The sequence below is a fragment of the Panulirus ornatus genome, chromosome 25, assembly GCF_036320965.1.
Source record: "Panulirus ornatus isolate Po-2019 chromosome 25, ASM3632096v1, whole genome shotgun sequence".
Lineage (NCBI taxonomy): Eukaryota > Metazoa > Arthropoda > Malacostraca > Decapoda > Palinuridae > Panulirus > Panulirus ornatus.
The window spans coordinates 11,101,021-11,121,353 of NC_092248.1; the positions used below are offsets into that span (position 1 = coordinate 11,101,021).

General features: G+C 40.3%; 1 protein-coding gene across 3 annotated transcripts in view; it reads right to left on the reverse strand.

Moving 5' to 3' along the window:
- Positions 1–19,101, reverse strand: part of Nup160 (nuclear pore complex protein Nup160) — a 43,986-nt gene extending 24,885 nt beyond the window's left edge. For 2 of the 3 annotated variants that reach the window (XM_071677601.1, XM_071677600.1), the window contains exons 1-8: positions 18,973–19,101; positions 6,489–6,591; positions 5,878–5,955; positions 5,359–5,482; positions 4,903–4,947; positions 3,092–3,188; positions 1,980–2,178; positions 1,237–1,421 (exon numbers count right to left, since the gene is read on the reverse strand). In XM_071677601.1, coding sequence (XP_071533702.1) covers positions 1,237–1,421; positions 1,980–2,178; positions 3,092–3,188; positions 4,903–4,947; positions 5,359–5,482; positions 5,878–5,955; positions 6,489–6,591; positions 18,973–19,054 — 913 coding nt within the window. In that variant the 5' untranslated portion in view covers positions 19,055–19,101. The remainder of the gene's footprint in view (positions 1–1,236; positions 1,422–1,979; positions 2,179–3,091; positions 3,189–4,902; positions 4,948–5,358; positions 5,483–5,877; positions 5,956–6,488; positions 6,592–18,972) is intronic. The other variant, XM_071677603.1, reaches the window with a different exon arrangement.
- Positions 19,102–20,333: the final 1,232 nt, after the last annotated feature.

Here is a 20,333-nt window from a genome sequence, read left to right on the forward strand (position 1 = left end):
TAAACAAAAAAAATCTTCATTGAAAAAAACCATAGGGTTAAAATCAGCCTTCTAAATGATGGTTAGATGGCTTACAAATAATCACATAGGGTTCTTCATAAACTTGTATTGCTAAGAATATATTAGGGCACTGATTTCCTTGTTTATTACAGTCCTCTGCATACAAAATGTCAATTTGCATCCTCAGACAAGTCCTCTTAGATCATTCAAAGGCATCTGGCATCTTCAACTGAAATCTCTAACCTTAATCAAATGTGTCACTTCATCTAACAATCTTTTACAAGATCTAACTCTACAAACTGTCATGCCTTCAATTCTGCTGCTATAAATCTTCTTGACAAATCTAATGTCTGCCATACATTCTACTTGACCATTTGTTCTTGAAACCTATCCATGCAATTTCCAGAAGATTTGTTCATACCACACGTATCCTTCTTATACTTTGCTTTACTCTACCTATCTTCCAAAGCCCAACTATAATATAAAACTTGTCCAACTCTTCTACTTTCATCTTTTCCCTATCCTGAATGACATGAACCTGGCAAATTTGGATTTCACATTAACACATCAGAGCTGGGACAAGTACTCAGTCATGCAGGCTCCTTGCACACACTAATTTCTTTCCAATCACCAAAGCTTTCAGAGCACTAGCAAATCTTCTCCTGTGCAAGAATCTATTCTTAATATTGGATTTCCCACTACCATCACTACTGAACTTCACTTCCAAAGCCTTAAGCTTACCCACAATGTCCATTTCTTTACTATTCAAAGATATCTTTCAAATCCAGAATATTTTGGCCCTAACATTCCAAAGTCTCCTTCACTTCATCTTTCTATCCCCTCACACTTCTTAGTTTACCTTGATCTCTCCACTTCTGACACATGGATCCTCTTTGTCAGTATATTTGCTTGTCCTCCCCATATACTTCACCAATTTCAACATACATTGGTTGGCTCTCTAACTCAGACTACATTTACAACCACAACTCTTTCTGACACTGTCATTTCCTAAAATATCAAACCACCTCACAACACAAATCCATTTGCATTTCTTTTCTAACACATCCACTCTCTTTTCTTTTGCATTCAAGGTTCATTACTGAATTATCATTCTGTAATTTGAACATTCACTTTTGTCTCCCATCTTTGTGAAAAGGCATTGCATAAGCATTCTGCCAATCCTAAAATAAACATATACAATTTCAGAGATACTATTACAGGATATTAGCAACATACCGCCTGGATTTAACTTGCGACCTGCTTCAGCTGTGTTCTCTAGAGTGTCATGAGCAAGAATACATTGAAGGCGTGAGCAGGACCATGCCCGAACTTTCCCGTCACGACAAACTCCTACAGCCACTACATCTCCTGCTAGTTCCTTTACTACGAGGCTTGTCACTGTTTCACAACCCTCAATACCTCTGTTAGGACATACAGACATTTATCTACCTCTCCCAGCAATAAACACAGCATTTCAAGTATGTTTTATCTTAGGTACAAAATCATGGAGTGGTAAGTAGTGTGAAAGGTTATGGTTGGAAGTAGGAACTTGGTTTCATTAATCAGTACTGGGAAGAAATACAAGCTAGGGAAATTTTTTTCATAAAGGAAAGGGAAGAGGAAAAGGAAGAACTGATCTTTATATACATCCACTGTTCTGACTATAAAGTGCTTAAGAAAAGCTAGGAATCATATTATTCCCTCCATGGCAGGATTGCTGGTCTTATATTCTTAAAATATGGTGAGTGACAGTGCTATAAAAGACATGCTTTCAGTTCATGTCTGCTTCCACTTGACTTACATATCTTTGATACTCATAACATATATCTTGATTTGCCTAAATATCCTGTTTACCATACATGAATCAAACTGTGCCATGCTGAACCTTCGCAAAATACTGCACCTTCACTGCAATTTAGTTACATCATTATCTTAAAAGAATCAAGACTGAACTTCTTAAAGCAAACACATGAACAAACCTGAACATTCCTGGAACAAATCCAGTGAAAAATCTGTTCATTAGAGATGCATTTTTGATGACTTCAGTGAAGACTGAATATGGCAAATCAATCATCTTGACAACTAAAAGTGTGCCTCCTGTTTGGCCTAATACAAATACTGCATCTCCACTCTCACCAGCAACAAGGTGGGTACCTGCAGTGTGAGGAAGCCCTTCACCTAGAAAACAAAAGGTACATCACATGAAACGACTCTCCTTGTGGATAGGTTTTTACAATTATCAATGGCATTGATATTAACAACCTAACAAGCTACTTAAGGATATATTCATCTGATTTCACTAGAAGTTACGGATACAAACTAATGGGCAAAAGTTTCACCTTGAATTGGGAAGTACTTTTTCAACAAGATTATCAACACATGGAGTGATTTACCAACTAAAGCAGTCGGAAGCAGTACCATCTATTAATTCATAAAAGAGAAGCTATACATTTTACTTGAAATCCATCTGACGTCATCTAAACCTCCTTTGTTATAAGTTTACATGATTTTCCTCTATGAAACATGCATGTCATTTTACTCTTACCACACTAATTTGTGAGCTTCTGATCTCTTCCAAGATCTCAAACAGCCTCATTAGGACCCAATGGTAAAAAAGTATGGCAGTAGATCTTTAAAAGGACAGGAGATGAAAATAAGCTGGTCAGTGTAGGCATATGTATCAACACCATTTTCTATTTCAAATCTTACTGTGGTATGAATATATCAGAGTTGTGTAATGTGAGCATGCCAGAATATAATTTCTGGTGATAATCTCACAAGCTGCACACATCTACCAATAGAGGAAATGCCACATATAATACAAAACCAACATAAGTAATGATGTGGGGTCAACTAATCATCTGATACAGGATTAAATGCTTATAAGTGGTGTATACACTCGCAGACAAGTATTCTGTTGGTTCATTGTGTTTTCGTGGACACAAATCTTCCCTCATTAAGTCTTCAAAGGGATTAAATATTCAGTAATCTGGCAAACAATAAATCTGTACAAAATCTTTGAAAAATCTGTTATCTTCTTAATTGTAACCAAAATACAGTAAAAGGGTAACAGCCAAGGTTTACCAATTACCTGTGGCACTGCTGTTTAATATGTGGAGATTGTGGTATTCTTTCAATGTCTGGAACGTCAGATCGCTCAAAATGGATTGCGGTTTACTCTTGATACCCTGAAATTTAGTACATGTAATTAATTTCAGAAACTTATATGTATCTCTTTCTAAAAGTTTCCCTCCAAGCAAGTACCATACAGAATAAGCATCTACCTATAACTTTATGGAATGGATGTGTTCTTGAAAAGTTATACATATGTTGAAATTCCATACAGCAAAACCCATTTTCCCATAAGATTCCTGTTATATAATTACAGACATGTTGCATGGAAAATATTAACATACCATGATACAGAGAAAACCTTCCTTTCTAATTTAATTTTAGTACTGGTTTACTGTTTACCATGTAGTGAGGTTGCTATAAGAATAAAGAAGTCTCATTTGCTCACTTCTACTCTCCAACTGTCATATATTAAACACCAAAACCACATATGTAACTTTGATAATGATAAAATATCAATAAGAATATTAAAAACAAGGCATACAAATAAATATGATGATATAAGCCCTGTCCCTGATATGCTGATATGGGGGATGCATTCCTAGGAAATAATGAACATTCTGTTATATCCTTTCCCTGAAAAATGATACTGCGAAATTTTCTCCCTTCTTTTGTCTTTCACTGTTCCAACTTTTAAAGAGTCAAGTTTGTGCACACTTGTGGGGCTCTGATTAATATTCTCATTCTTTTTTAATATTTCATTTTCTCGTTACTGGAAATGGCCCTGACTAGGGTATGTTTGGCCATACCAAAGTCGGCAAAAATTTCACAAGATATTCTTCTAGTTGGCACTTCCTCACATCGATGTCAATATTTTACTCTCCAAGGTAATAAAAGCCCCCTAATTGTTCTATAACTTTTACTAATTTTGCATGTGATGGCTTATAAATTCATGCATTAACTAAGTTAAGATTTTTAGTCTTGAATATCAAAACTTCCCTACAACTTTTCTATCTATCAGCTGTAAATCCACACCCTCTTCAAAAGGGTGGATAAGGTACATTCAGCCTCTAAAACACAACTCATACACATGCTCAATCTGTGCCCAGTGTGCCAGGTGAAACAACTTCCACACTCATATCACCTCATCTAATTTGTTTTGACAAAAGTCTCCATTCATACTACTTCCAGATAAAAATACTTCTACTGGATCTGATTCCAATAATTCCTCTATTATTATCTGAAACATCTTTAAATCTACAAAATTTTCTAAATATTGTCCATCTCTCTCATTGTATACCTATATCACTATATCCTATATTGCTTTCAAAGTTTATACAATTTTGCTGTTAGTGATATAAAATCCCGTACATAACCTTTTTGCCAAGTCTATTTCATCTTTAATACAATTTTCCAAGAAGGCCTGGAAATTCTTCAATTGCCTAAGTCAGTGACCCACGCATGGAAGAGGTTTTGTTACTTGTGTATGATTTCAGTCTCAGCAAGGTGGCGAATGTGAACATGACACATTCCTTGTGATGAATATGTCATGCTCAAAGACATCATAAAACACAAAAATCTTAGCAACACTGGCATTATCCTCAACAATAATCCTTAACATATCCCCAAGATAGTCTTTATCATGAATTTCAGACCAGATAATACCTGAAAACCACTGAAGACCATTCAAAACCACAGTTGATTCATTTAACTGTACCTTCAGAACTAAGCCAGTGGTTAACAAAAGAAGGAATCTCCCCAAGTTTTATCATATTCCAACTTGATTTGTCAAAGGCAACGATAATAAACTAAACATCAGGACGTACTTACAGACAGACAATGAGATGCATCGCTGGCTCTCCCTTTGAACCTGATCTGAGAGTCAATGAAGTGAGTAATATCACCAAGTGCGATTTACATTCAATATTTTTTCAGAGTACATTGGTTGGAACTGTAGATTGTATGACAGATGATAGGCAGAGAAGAATTTTCATAATAGCATATCTAAAAACTGGAGTGCAAAAGGAAGATTACTGAAGAACTGGAAAGATTCAGTGAAAAATTATGATCTACTTGTATGTCAGTGGATGCTACCAGAGATATAACAGTAAACAGTCAGGACAGTGAATATCATGTCATACTAACAGAAAATCTGTATAATCAGCCAAAGTGGCTGGTGGACTTCAGTGTTTAGCAGCTGACCTATCTCATATGAAAAGGTACCACTACAAGAGATCAATATTGGCAGATGGCAAGTTCAGAATTTAACAAAGTAATCCAACCAACCTCTGATGTCTGAGGGTGAGGCAACCGAATGCGATGAACAGAGGACACTGTTGCAAGCAGTATGTAAACATACTGATGAGTCTCATGGACACTCAACCCTTCTAGCACTGGTGTATCAGCAAATCTGTAAATTGAGGTAAGTAGTATTCAAAATAATTAGAAAATAAAAATGTCCAAGCTAATAATTCAATAAACTCTGCTGGTTTTATAAGGAGGCAGAATTCAGGTGTTTATACTTTGCCAATTTCTTCCTTACAAAACTGAAGTATTACTGAATGGAGGAAAAGCAAAATGGAAATTACCAAAGTTTATGAATGGAGATGATGGTATTCTGTTAGCTGAATCAGAGGAATAGGATAGAGTGGTAATTCACTTTAATGGTAGGTTTAAAAGGAGATGGAGTGATACCTGTAAGTGGGTATGGAGTCTCAGGTGCAAAGAATAATCAGACTGTATGTACCTGCACGCAAGAATGTTGCAAATATAATATTTAAATATCAACACAGATATTAACAGTACCTCAGCTGTACATGGTTGTGTGTAAAGTCATAGTCAAGGCTCTCCTCCCACAGCTCCACAATATCATGGCACACACGCCTGTGAAAACATTTCCTTTTTTACCATATAGCAGAATAACAGAGAATCATAGAAAAAGGGACAAAGAAGCTCACATCACATGTGCACACAGAAATCTGTTTCTAAAATTTAGGACAATAACTCTTTGATTCCCAGAGGTAAAAAAGATATCACTTCTTACATAATGATAATCCAAGCAGAGTTAATTGTCAAAATTATGAAACTCAAGATAATGATGTTACAAAATCATAAAACTTCATGTCCATACGTATTAGCATCATTATATTGGACCATAAATGAACATCAGGGGTAAAAGGGTCATGAGTGCAACATGGGAAATACTGTATCAAAGAAACTAGATGTCATGTATTACGTGGAAAAAACCACAGCCTATCAATCATATATGGAACAATCAAAATACCTACGAAAATAGACAATAAATCAAAAACCAGTCAGAAAACTAAAAGCTCAATTGTGGTCTGAAAACCAGAGGTGCCATCCACAATACAGAGAGGAATTTTTACATGTAAGTCTGAGATCCATCTTGAACTCACCAAAAGAGGTAACGGTTGCATGTAGCAGGACTGAGAGGCTTGTAAGCATATCCTCCGCCATACTCAGGAACTTTGATGTCCTGTAGTGTACTCTGAGCAGCTCCTTAAAAGAAAAAATATGTTAAGAATAGCAAAAAAAAAAAAAAACAAAAAAAAATCTTCATTGAAAAAAACCATAGGGTTAAAATCAGCCATTCAAATGAGTTTAGATGGCTTACAAATAATCACATAGGGTTCTTCATAAACTTGTATTGCTAAGAATATATTAGGGCACTGATTTCCTTGTTTATTACAGTCCTCTGCATACAAAATGTCAATTTGCATCCTCAGACAAGTCCTCTTAGATCATTCAAAGGCATCTGGCATCTTCAACTGAAATCTCTAACCTTAATCAAATGTGTCACTTCATCTAACAATCTTTTACAAGATCTAACTCTACAAACTGTCATGCCTTCAATTCTGCTGCTATAAATCTTCTTGACAAAATCTAATGTCTGCCATACATTCTACTTGACCATTTGTTCTTGAAACCTATCCATGCAATTTCCAGAAGATTTGTTCATACCACACGTATCCTTCTTATACTTTGCTTTACTCTACCTATCTTCCAAAGCCCAACTATAATATAAAACTTGTCCAACTCTTCTACTTTCATCTTTTCCCTATCCTGAATGACATGAACCTGGCAAATTTGGATTTCACATTAACACATCAGAGCTGGGACAAGTACTCAGATCATGCAGGCTCCTTGCACACACTAATTTCTTTCCAATCACCAAAGCTTTCAGAGCACTAGCAAATCTTCTCCTGTGCAAGAATCTATTCTTAATATTGGATTTCCCACTACCATCACTACTGAACTTCACTTCCAAAGCCTTAAGCTTACCCACAATGTCCATTTCTTTACTATTCAAAGATATCTTTCAAATCCAGAATATTTTGGCCCTAACATTCCAAAGTCTCCTTCACTTCATCTTTCTATCCCCTCACACTTCTTAGTTTACCTTGATCTCTCCACTTCTGACACATGGATCCTCTTTGTCAGTATATTTGCTTGTCCTCCCCATATACTTCACCAATTTCAACATACATTGGTTGGCTCTCTAACTCAGACTACATTTACAACCACAACTCTTTCTGACACTGTCATTTCCTAAAATATCAAACCACCTCACACCACACATTGTCCTCAAACATCTCATTTCCAGCACATCCATCCTCCTGCGCACAACTCTATCCATAGCCCACGCCTCGCAACCATACAACATTGTTGGAACCACTATTCCTTCAAACATACCCATTTTTGCTTTCCGAGATAATGTTCTCGACTTCCACACATTCTTCAAGGCTCCCAGAATTTTCGCCCCCTCCCCCACCCTATGATCCACTTCCGCTTCCATGGTTCCATCCGCTGCCAGATCCACTCCCAGATATCTAAAACACTTCACTTCCTCCAGTTTTTCTCCATTCAAACTCACCTCCCAATTGACTTGACCCTCAACCCTACTGTACCTAATAACCTTGCTCTTATTCACATTTACTCTTAACTTTCTTCTTTCACACACTTTACCAAACTCAGTCACCAGCTTCTGCAGTTTCTCACATGAATCAGCCACCAGCGCTGTATCATCAGCGAACAACAACTGACTCACTTCCCAAGCTCTCTCATCCCCAACAGACTTCATACTTGCCCCTCTTTCCAAAACTCTTGCATTCACCTCCCTAACAACCCCATCCATAAACAAATTAAACAACCATGGAGACATCACACACCCCTGCCGCAAACCTACATTCACTGAGAACCAATCACTTTCCTCTCTTACTACATGTACACATGCCTTACATCCTCGATAAAAACTTTTCACTGTTTCTAACAACTTGCCTCCCACACCATATATTCTTAATACCTTCCACAGAGCATCTCTATCAACTCTATCATATGCCTTCTCCAGATCCATAAATGCTACATACAAATCCATTTGCTTTTCTAAGTATTTCTCACATACATTCTTCAAAGCAAACACCTGATCCACACATCCTCTACCACTTCTGAAACCACACTGCTCTTCCCCAATCTGATGCTCTGTACATGCCTTCACCCTCTCAATCAATACCCTCCCATATAATTTACCAGGAATACTCAACAAACTTATACCCCTGTAATTTGAGCACTCACTGTTATCCCCTTTGCCTTTGTACAATGGCACTATGCATGCATATATATATATATATTCTTTACTTTGTTGCTGTCTCCCGCGTCAGCGAGGGAGCGCAAGGAAACAGACGAAGGAAATGGCCCAACCCACCCCCATACACATGTATATACATACGTCCACACACGCAAATATACATACCTACACAGCTTTCCATGGATTACCCCAGACGCTTCACATGCCTTGATTCAATCCACTGACAGCACGTCAACCCCGGTATACCACATCGCTCCAATTCACTCTATTCCTTGCCCTCCTTTCACCCTCCTGCATGTTCAGGCCCCGATCACACAAAATCTTTTTCACTCCATCTTTTCACCTCCAATTTGGTCTTCCTCTTCTCCTCGTTCCCTCCACCTCCGACACATATATTCTCTTGGTCAATCTTTCCTCACTCATTCTCTCCATGTGCCCGAACCATTTCAAAACACCCTCTTCTGCTCTCTCAACCACGCTCTTTTTATTTCCACACATCTCTCTCACCCTTACGTTACTTACTCGATCAAACCACCTCACACCACACATTGTCCTCAAACATCTCATTTCCAGCACATCCATCCTCCTGCGCACAACTCTATCCATAGCCCACGCCTCGCAACCATACAACATTGTTGGAACCACTATTCCTTCAAACATACCCATTTTTGCTTTCCGAGATAGTGTTCTCGACTTCCACACATTCTTCAAGGCTCCCAGAATTTTCGCCCCCTCCCCCACCCTATGATCCACTTCCGCTTCCATGGTTCCATCCGCTGCCAGATCCACTCCCAGATATCTAAAACACTTCACTTCCTCCAGTTTTTCTCCATTCAAACTCACCTCCCAATTGACTTGACCCTCAACCCTACTGTACCTAATAACCTTGCTCTTATTCACATTTACTCTTAACTTTCTTCTTTCACACACTTTACCAAACTCAGTCACCAGCTTCTGCAGTTTCTCACATGAATCAGCCACCAGCGCTGTATCATCAGCGAACAACAACTGACTCACTTCCCAAGCTCTCTCATCCCCAACAGACTTCATACTTGCCCCTCTTTCCAAAACTCTTGCATTCACCTCCCTAACAACCCCATCCATAAACAAATTAAACAACCATGGAGACATCACACACCCCTGCCGCAAACCTACATTCACTGAGAACCAATCACTTTCCTCTCTTACTACATGTACACATGCCTTACATCCTCGATAAAAACTTTTCACTGTTTCTAACAACTTGCCTCCCACACCATATATTCTTAATACCTTCCACAGAGCATCTCTATCAACTCTATCATATGCCTTCTCCAGATCCATAAATGCTACATACAAATCCATTTGCTTTTCTAAGTATTTCTCACATACATTCTTCAAAGCAAACACCTGATCCACACATCCTCTACCACTTCTGAAACCACACTGCTCTTCCCCAATCTGATGCTCTGTACATGCCTTCACCCTCTCAATCAATACCCTCCCATATAATTTACCAGGAATACTCAACAAACTTATACCTCTGTAATTTGAGCACTCACTCTTATCCCCTTTGCCTTTGTACAATGGCACTATGCATGCATATATATATATATATATTCTTTACTTTGTTGCTGTCTCCCGCGTCAGCGAGGGAGCGCAAGGAAACAGACGAAAGAATGCCCCACCTATACACACATGTATATACATACGTCCACACACGCAAATATACATACCTACACAGCTTTCCATGGATTACCCCAGACGCTTCACATGCCTTGATTCAATCCACTGACAGCACGTCAACCCCGGTATACCACATCGCTCCAATTCACTCTATTCCTTGCCCTCCTTTCACCCTCCTGCATGTTCAGGCCCCGATCACACAAAATCTTTTTCACTCCATCTTTTCACCTCCAATTTGGTCTCCCTCTTCTCCTCGTTCCCTCCACCTCCGACACATATATTCTCTTGGTCAATCTTTCCTCACTCATTCTCTCCATGTGCCCGAACCATTTCAAAACACCCTCTTCTGCTCTCTCAACCACGCTCTTTTTATTTCCACACATCTCTCTCACCCTTACGTTACTTACTCGATCAAACCACCTCACACCACACATTGTCCTCAAACATCTCATTTCCAGCACATCCATCCTCCTGCGCACAACTCTATCCATAGCCCACGCCTCGCAACCATACAACATTGTTGGAACCACTATTCCTTCAAACATACCCATTTTTGCTTTCCGAGATAGTGTTCTCGACTTCCACACATTCTTCAAGGCTCCCAGAATTTTCGCCCCCTCCCCCACCCTATGATCCACTTCCGCTTCCATGGTTCCATCCGCTGCCAGATCCACTCCCAGATATCTAAAACACTTCACTTCCTCCAGTTTTTCTCCATTCAAACTCACCTCCCAATTGACTTGACCCTCAACCCTACTGTACCTAATAACCTTGCTCTTATTCACATTTACTCTTAACTTTCTTCTTTCACACACTTTACCAAACTCAGTCACCAGCTTCTGCAGTTTCTCACATGAATCAGCCACCAGCGCTGTATCATCAGCGAACAACAACTGACTCACTTCCCAAGCTCTCTCATCCCCAACAGACTTCATACTTGCCCCTCTTTCCAAAACTCTTGCATTCACCTCCCTAACAACCCCATCCATAAACAAATTAAACAACCATGGAGACATCACACACCCCTGCCGCAAACCTACATTCACTGAGAACCAATCACTTTCCTCTCTTACTACATGTACACATGCCTTACATCCTCGATAAAAACTTTTCACTGCTTCTAACAACTTGCCTCCCACACCATATATTCTTAATACCTTCCACAGAGCATCTCTATCAACTCTATCATATGCCTTCTCCAGATCCATAAATGCTACATACAAATCCATTTGCTTTTCTAAGTATTTCTCACATACATTCTTCAAAGCAAACACCTGATCCACACATCCTCTACCACTTCTGAAACCACACTGCTCTTCCCCAATCTGATGCTCTGTACATGCCTTCACCCTCTCAATCAATACCCTCCCATATAATTTACCAGGAATACTCAACAAACTTATACCTCTGTAATTTGAGCACTCACTCTTATCCCCTTTGCCTTTGTACAATGGCACTATGCATGCATATATATATATATATTCTTTACTTTGTTGCTGTCTCCCGCGTCAGCGAGGGAGCGCAAGGAAACAGACGAAAGAATGCCCCACCTATACACACATGTATATACATACGTCCACACACGCAAATATACATACCTACACAGCTTTCCATGGATTACCCCAGACGCTTCACATGCCTTGATTCAATCCACTGACAGCACGTCAACCCCGGTATACCACATCGCTCCAATTCACTCTATTCCTTGCCCTCCTTTCACCCTCCTGCATGTTCAGGCCCCGATCACACAAAATCTTTTTCACTCCATCTTTTCACCTCCAATTTGGTCTCCCTCTTCTCCTCGTTCCCTCCACCTCCGACACATATATTCTCTTGGTCAATCTTTCCTCACTCATTCTCTCCATGTGCCCGAACCATTTCAAAACACCCTCTTCTGCTCTCTCAACCACGCTCTTTTTATTTCCACACATCTCTCTCACCCTTACGTTACTTACTCGATCAAACCACCTCACACCACACATTGTCCTCAAACATCTCATTTCCAGCACATCCATCCTCCTGCGCACAACTCTATCCATAGCCCACGCCTCGCAACCATACAACATTGTTGGAACCACTATTCCTTCAAACATACCCATTTTTGCTTTCCGAGATAGTGTTCTCGACTTCCACACATTCTTCAAGGCTCCCAGAATTTTCGCCCCCTCCCCCACCCTATGATCCACTTCCGCTTCCATGGTTCCATCCGCTGCCAGATCCACTCCCAGATATCTAAAACACTTCACTTCCTCCAGTTTTTCTCCATTCAAACTCACCTCCCAATTGACTTGACCCTCAACCCTACTGTACCTAATAACCTTGCTCTTATTCACATTTACTCTTAACTTTCTTCTTTCACACACTTTACCAAACTCAGTCACCAGCTTCTGCAGTTTCTCACATGAATCAGCCACCAGCGCTGTATCATCAGCGAACAACAACTGACTCACTTCCCAAGCTCTCTCATCCCCAACAGACTTCATACTTGCCCCTCTTTCCAAAACTCTTGCATTCACCTCCCTAACAACCCCATCCATAAACAAATTAAACAACCATGGAGACATCACACACCCCTGCCGCAAACCTACATTCACTGAGAACCAATCACTTTCCTCTCTTACTACATGTACACATGCCTTACATCCTCGATAAAAACTTTTCACTGTTTCTAACAACTTGCCTCCCACACCATATATTCTTAATACCTTCCACAGAGCATCTCTATCAACTCTATCATATGCCTTCTCCAGATCCATAAATGCTACATACAAATCCATTTGCTTTTCTAAGTATTTCTCACATACATTCTTCAAAGCAAACACCTGATCCACACATCCTCTACCACTTCTGAAACCACACTGCTCTTCCCCAATCTGATGCTCTGTACATGCCTTCACCCTCTCAATCAATACCCTCCCATATAATTTACCAGGAATACTCAACAAACTTATACCTCTGTAATTTGAGCACTCACTCTTATCCCCTTTGCCTTTGTACAATGGCACTATGCATGCATATATATATATATAATATATATATATATATTCTTTACTTTGTTGCTGTCTCCCGCGTCAGCGAGGGAGCGCAAGGAAACAGACGAAAGAATGCCCCACCTATACACACATGTATATACATACGTCCACACACGCAAATATACATACCTACACAGCTTTCCATGGATTACCCCAGACGCTTCACATGCCTTGATTCAATCCACTGACAGCACGTCAACCCCGGTATACCACATCGCTCCAATTCACTCTATTCCTTGCCCTCCTTTCACCCTCCTGCATGTTCAGGCCCCGATCACACAAAATCTTTTTCACTCCATCTTTTCACCTCCAATTTGGTCTCCCTCTTCTCCTCGTTCCCTCCACCTCCGACACATATATTCTCTTGGTCAATCTTTCCTCACTCATTCTCTCCATGTGCCCGAACCATTTCAAAACACCCTCTTCTGCTCTCTCAACCACGCTCTTTTTATTTCCACACATCTCTCTCACCCTTACGTTACTTACTCGATCAAACCACCTCACACCACACATTGTCCTCAAACATCTCATTTCCAGCACATCCATCCTCCTGCGCACAACTCTATCCATAGCCCACGCCTCGCAACCATACAACATTGTTGGAACCACTATTCCTTCAAACATACCCATTTTTGCTTTCCGAGATAATGTTCTCGACTTCCACACATTCTTCAAGGCTCCCAGAATTTTCGCCCCCTCCCCCACCCTATGATCCACTTCCGCTTCCATGGTTCCATCCGCTGCCAGATCCACTCCCAGATATCTAAAACACTTCACTTCCTCCAGTTTTTCTCCATTCAAACTCACCTCCCAATTGACTTGACCCTCAACCCTACTGTACCTAATAACCTTGCTCTTATTCACATTTACTCTTAACTTTCTTCTTTCACACACTTTACCAAACTCAGTCACCAGCTTCTGCAGTTTCTCACATGAATCAGCCACCAGCGCTGTATCATCAGCGAACAACAACTGACTCACTTCCCAAGCTCTCTCATCCCCAACAGACTTCATACTTGCCCCTCTTTCCAAAACTCTTGCATTCACCTCCCTAACAACCCCATCCATAAACAAATTAAACAACCATGGAGACATCACACACCCCTGCCGCAAACCTACATTCACTGAGAACCAATCACTTTCCTCTCTTACTACATGTACACATGCCTTACATCCTCGATAAAAACTTTTCACTGTTTCTAACAACTTGCCTCCCACACCATATATTCTTAATACCTTCCACAGAGCATCTCTATCAACTCTATCATATGCCTTCTCCAGATCCATAAATGCTACATACAAATCCATTTGCTTTTCTAAGTATTTCTCACATACATTCTTCAAAGCAAACACCTGATCCACACATCCTCTACCACTTCTGAAACCACACTGCTCTTCCCCAATCTGATGCTCTGTACATGCCTTCACCCTCTCAATCAATACCCTCCCATATAATTTACCAGGAATACTCAACAAACTTATACCTCTGTAATTTGAGCACTCACTCTTATCCCCTTTGCCTTTGTACAATGGCACTATGCATGCATATATATATATATATTCTTTACTTTGTTGCTGTCTCCCGCGTCAGCGAGGGAGCGCAAGGAAACAGACGAAAGAATGCCCCACCTATACACACATGTATATACATACGTCCACACACGCAAATATACATACCTACACAGCTTTCCATGGATTACCCCAGACGCTTCACATGCCTTGATTCAATCCACTGACAGCACGTCAACCCCGGTATACCACATCGCTCCAATTCACTCTATTCCTTGCCCTCCTTTCACCCTCCTGCATGTTCAGGCCCCGATCACACAAAATCTTTTTCACTCCATCTTTTCACCTCCAATTTGGTCTTCCTCTTCTCCTCGTTCCCTCCACCTCCGACACATATATTCTCTTGGTCAATCTTTCCTCACTCATTCTCTCCATGTGCCCGAACCATTTCAAAACACCCTCTTCTGCTCTCTCAACCACGCTCTTTTTATTTCCACACATCTCTCTCACCCTTACGTTACTTACTCGATCAAACCACCTCACACCACACATTGTCCTCAAACATCTCATTTCCAGCACATCCATCCTCCTGCGCACAACTCTATCCATAGCCCACGCCTCGCAACCATACAACATTGTTGGAACCACTATTCCTTCAAACATACCCATTTTTGCTTTCCGAGATAGTGTTCTCGACTTCCACACATTCTTCAAGGCTCCCAGAATTTTCGCCCCCTCCCCCACCCTATGATCCACTTCCGCTTCCATGGTTCCATCCGCTGCCAGATCCACTCCCAGATATCTAAAACACTTCACTTCCTCCAGTTTTTCTCCATTCAAACTCACCTCCCAATTGACTTGACCCTCAACCCTACTGTACCTAATAACCTTGCTCTTATTCACATTTACTCTTAACTTTCTTCTTTCACACACTTTACCAAACTCAGTCACCAGCTTCTGCAGTTTCTCACATGAATCAGCCACCAGCGCTGTATCATCAGCGAACAACAACTGACTCACTTCCCAAGCTCTCTCATCCCCAACAGACTTCATACTTGCCCCTCTTTCCAAAACTCTTGCATTCACCTCCCTAACAACCCCATCCATAAACAAATTAAACAACCATGGAGACATCACACACCCCTGCCGCAAACCTACATTCACTGAGAACCAATCACTTTCCTCTCTTACTACATGTACACATGCCTTACATCCTCGATAAAAACTTTTCACTGCTTCTAACAACTTGCCTCCCACACCATATATTCTTAATACCTTCCACAGAGCATCTCTATCAACTCTATCATATGCCTTCTCCAGATCCATAAATGCTACATACAAATCCATTTGCTTTTCTAAGTATTTCTCACATACATTCTTCAAAGCAAACACCTGATCCACACATCCTCTACCACTTCTGAAACCACACTGCTCTTCCCCAATCTGATGCTCTGTACATGCCTTCACCCTCTCAATCAATACCCTCCCATATAATTTACCAGGAATACTCAACAAACTTATACCTCTGTAATTTGAGCACTCACTCTTATCCCCTTTGCCTTTGTACAATGGCACTATGCATGCATATATATATATATAATATATATATATATATTCTTTACTTTGTTGCTGTCTCCCGCGTCAGCGAGGGAGCGCAAGGAAACAGACGAAAGAATGCCCCACCTATACACACATGTATATACATACGTCCACACACGCAAATATACATACCTACACAGCTTTCCATGGATTACCCCAGACGCTTCACATGCCTTGATTCAATCCACTGACAGCACGTCAACCCCGGTATACCACATCGCTCCAATTCACTCTATTCCTTGCCCTCCTTTCACCCTCCTGCATGTTCAGGCCCCGATCACACAAAATCTTTTTCACTCCATCTTTTCACCTCCAATTTGGTCTTCCTCTTCTCCTCGTTCCCTCCACCTCCGACACATATATTCTCTTGGTCAATCTTTCCTCACTCATTCTCTCCATGTGCCCGAACCATTTCAAAACACCCTCTTCTGCTCTCTCAACCACGCTCTTTTTATTTCCACACATCTCTCTTACCCTTATGTTACTTACTCGATCAAACCACCTCACACCACACATTGTCCTCAAACATCTCATTTCCAGCACATCCATCCTCCTGCGCACAACTCTATCCATAGCCCACGCCTCGCAACCATACAACATTGTTGGAACCACTATTCCTTCAAACATACCCATTTTTGCTTTCCGAGATAATGTTCTCGACTTCCACACATTCTTCAAGGCTCCCAGAATTTTCGCCCCCTCCCCCACCCTATGATCCACTTCCGCTTCCATGGTTCCATCCGCTGCCAGATCCACTCCCAGATATCTAAAACACTTCACTTCCTCCAGTTTTTCTCCATTCAAACTCACCTCCCAATTGACTTGACCCTCAACCCTACTGTACCTAATAACCTTGCTCTTATTCACATTTACTCTTAACTTTCTTCTTTCACACACTTTACCAAACTCAGTCACCAGCTTCTGCAGTTTCTCACATGAATCAGCCACCAGTGCTGTATCATCAGCGAACAACAACTGACTCACTTCCCAAGCTCTCTCATCCCCAACAGACTTCATACTTGCCCCTCTTTCCAAAACTCTTGCATTCACCTCCCTAACAACCCCATCCATAAACAAATTAAACAACCATGGAGACATCACACACCCCTGCCGCAAACCTACATTCACTGAGAACCAATCACTTTCCTCTCTTACTACATGTACACATGCCTTACATCCTCGATAAAAACTTTTCACTGTTTCTAACAACTTGCCTCCCACACCATATATTCTTAATACCTTCCACAGAGCATCTCTATCAACTCTATCATATGCCTTCTCCAGATCCATAAATGCTACATACAAATCCATTTGCTTTTCTAAGTATTTCTCACATATATTCTTCAAAGCAAACACCTGATCCACACATCCTCTACCACTTCTGAAACCACACTGCTCTTCCCCAATCTGATGCTCTGTACATGCCTTCACCCTCTCAATCAATACCCTCCCATATAATTTACCAGGAATACTCAACAAACTTATACCTCTGTAATTTGAGCACTCACTCTTATCCCCTTTGCCTTTGTACAATGGCACTATGCATGCATATATATATATATATATATATATATATACTATTCGCCATTTCCCGCATTAGCGAGGTAGCGTTAAGAACAGAGGACTGATTGAGGGAATATCCTCACTTGGCCCCCTTCTCTGTTCCTTCTTTTGGAAAATTAAAAATGAGAAGGGAGGATTTCCAGTCTCCCGCTCCCTTCCCTTTTAGTCGCCTTCTATGACACGCAGGGAATACGTGGGATGTACTCTTTCTCCCCTATCCCCAGGAATATATATATATACATATATATATATATATATATATATATATATATATATATATATATATATCTAAAGCTTACCAGTGAGGTGTCCAGTTTCTACAAATCTACATGGAGTCTTTCATTAACTCCACATTTTCCTCAATTTTTATAGTCCTCCCCACTATTAATTGTTCCTTATCGCGGAACAAAATTGAAGCCTCATATCCATCGGCACTGATTTAGAAATACATCAACCAAGAGTAAATAATTCAACAATACAATTCACCTCAAAACCCGGTATTTCTTTGGTGGCCCCTAACGTGAAAAGTTTGCCAAGATCCCAAACCTAACAGCGAGTACTGCAGACGGTACTGACTGACTTTCGGAATTTATATGGTAATACATACATTTCAATTGCACCTAAGATAGCAAATAGTTCACTCATAAATTTTCAATGTGATCATGTAGATTCAATTGACGTGCCTTTTTTCGAAAATGAGAGGCTAAAATTACCACATCTTCTATCATACTTTCACCTGCACCACTCAGCAATGCATGTACCATCCAAAAGAGTACTGGAGTGGGTGCTAGAGCAAATTCTGCTTGTAAACAGAGATTTCCTTTAGTGGGTGCCATCGGTTCACTGCACCTTCTAATATACTGGGTCTTCACTAAGCTTATTTCAGCATTAAAATGACACACCTCGCTTTCACGTTCCATGACATACCAGTATCGATCGTAATATTCCTCCACTGGACGAGGGCTGACTGATCGGGTATGACCTCCCGGAATCCCAGGTGCTCGGCCATGTTTACTCTTTGAAATCAAAACAAGCGCTCGACTGGCCTGCCATCTGTTGACAACGTCTGACGAGCGAACACTTCCAGCGAACATGAAATCTCGCTGGCGACCGCTTCAGCCAAGTCACATCATATATGTTTATACCTCTTACAAATAAAATCATATTAATAAGTTATCGTCTTTCTCATTTTGATAGATAAGTGTCAGGAACGCGTGAACAATGGTTTCATTTAGAAGCAAGACCAAAGCCCACACACTCTTCTATGATTTACCTTAACCGCTTCAATGGACCTTGATTATTCAATCCTTCCACAATCCCGTCTGACATATAAAACCTCTTATCGTCACAAGTAATGTTGGAAATGAAGTGGCTTTTGCAAGTAAATCTTTATTTACAAGTACATGATCTAATCTAAAATCCCTCAGTATCTTTCAGAGAAATGCTTTGAATATATGTCTTGTATTAAACTTCCTCAATCAACGTAAAACTCTACTTGTCCTCTTGAAGTAAAGTCTAATCTTACGTATCTTGAGCATATATATATATATATATATATATATATATATATATATATATATATATATATATATATATATATATATATATATATATATATATATATATTCTTTACTTTGTTGCTGTCTCCCGCGTCAGCGAGGGAGCGCAAGGAAACAGACGAAAGAATGCCCCACCTATACACACATGTATATACATACACGTCCACACACACACACACACACACCTATAAACTTAACGTATACATACATATACATACACAGACATATACATATATACACGTACATAATTCATATTTGCTGCCTTTATTCATTCCCGTCGCCACCCCGCCACACATGAAATGACACCCCCTCCCCCCGCACGCGCGCGAGGTAGCGCTAGAAAAGACAAAGGCCACATTCGTTCACACTCATTCTCTAGCTGTCATGTACAATGCACCGAAACCGCAGCTCCCTTTCCACATCTAGGTTCCACAAAAGTTTCCATTGTTTCCATATATATATATATATATATATATGTATGATTTCATCATAATTTGGCTTCCCTGTACTCCGGCCTCTGTAATGAGACCTCCCTATGCAGCGACTTTATACTGTGAACTTCTTTATACTGTGATTTTTGTAGACTGTCTTGTATATACGATAACCTCTTTATAATATACTTTCTACACTGTGACCTCCATAAGCTGTAATCTCTATTGTGACCTCTCTATACTGTGACCTTTCTATGCGGTTACCTCCATACGGTGACCTACATGTAAGAAATATTCC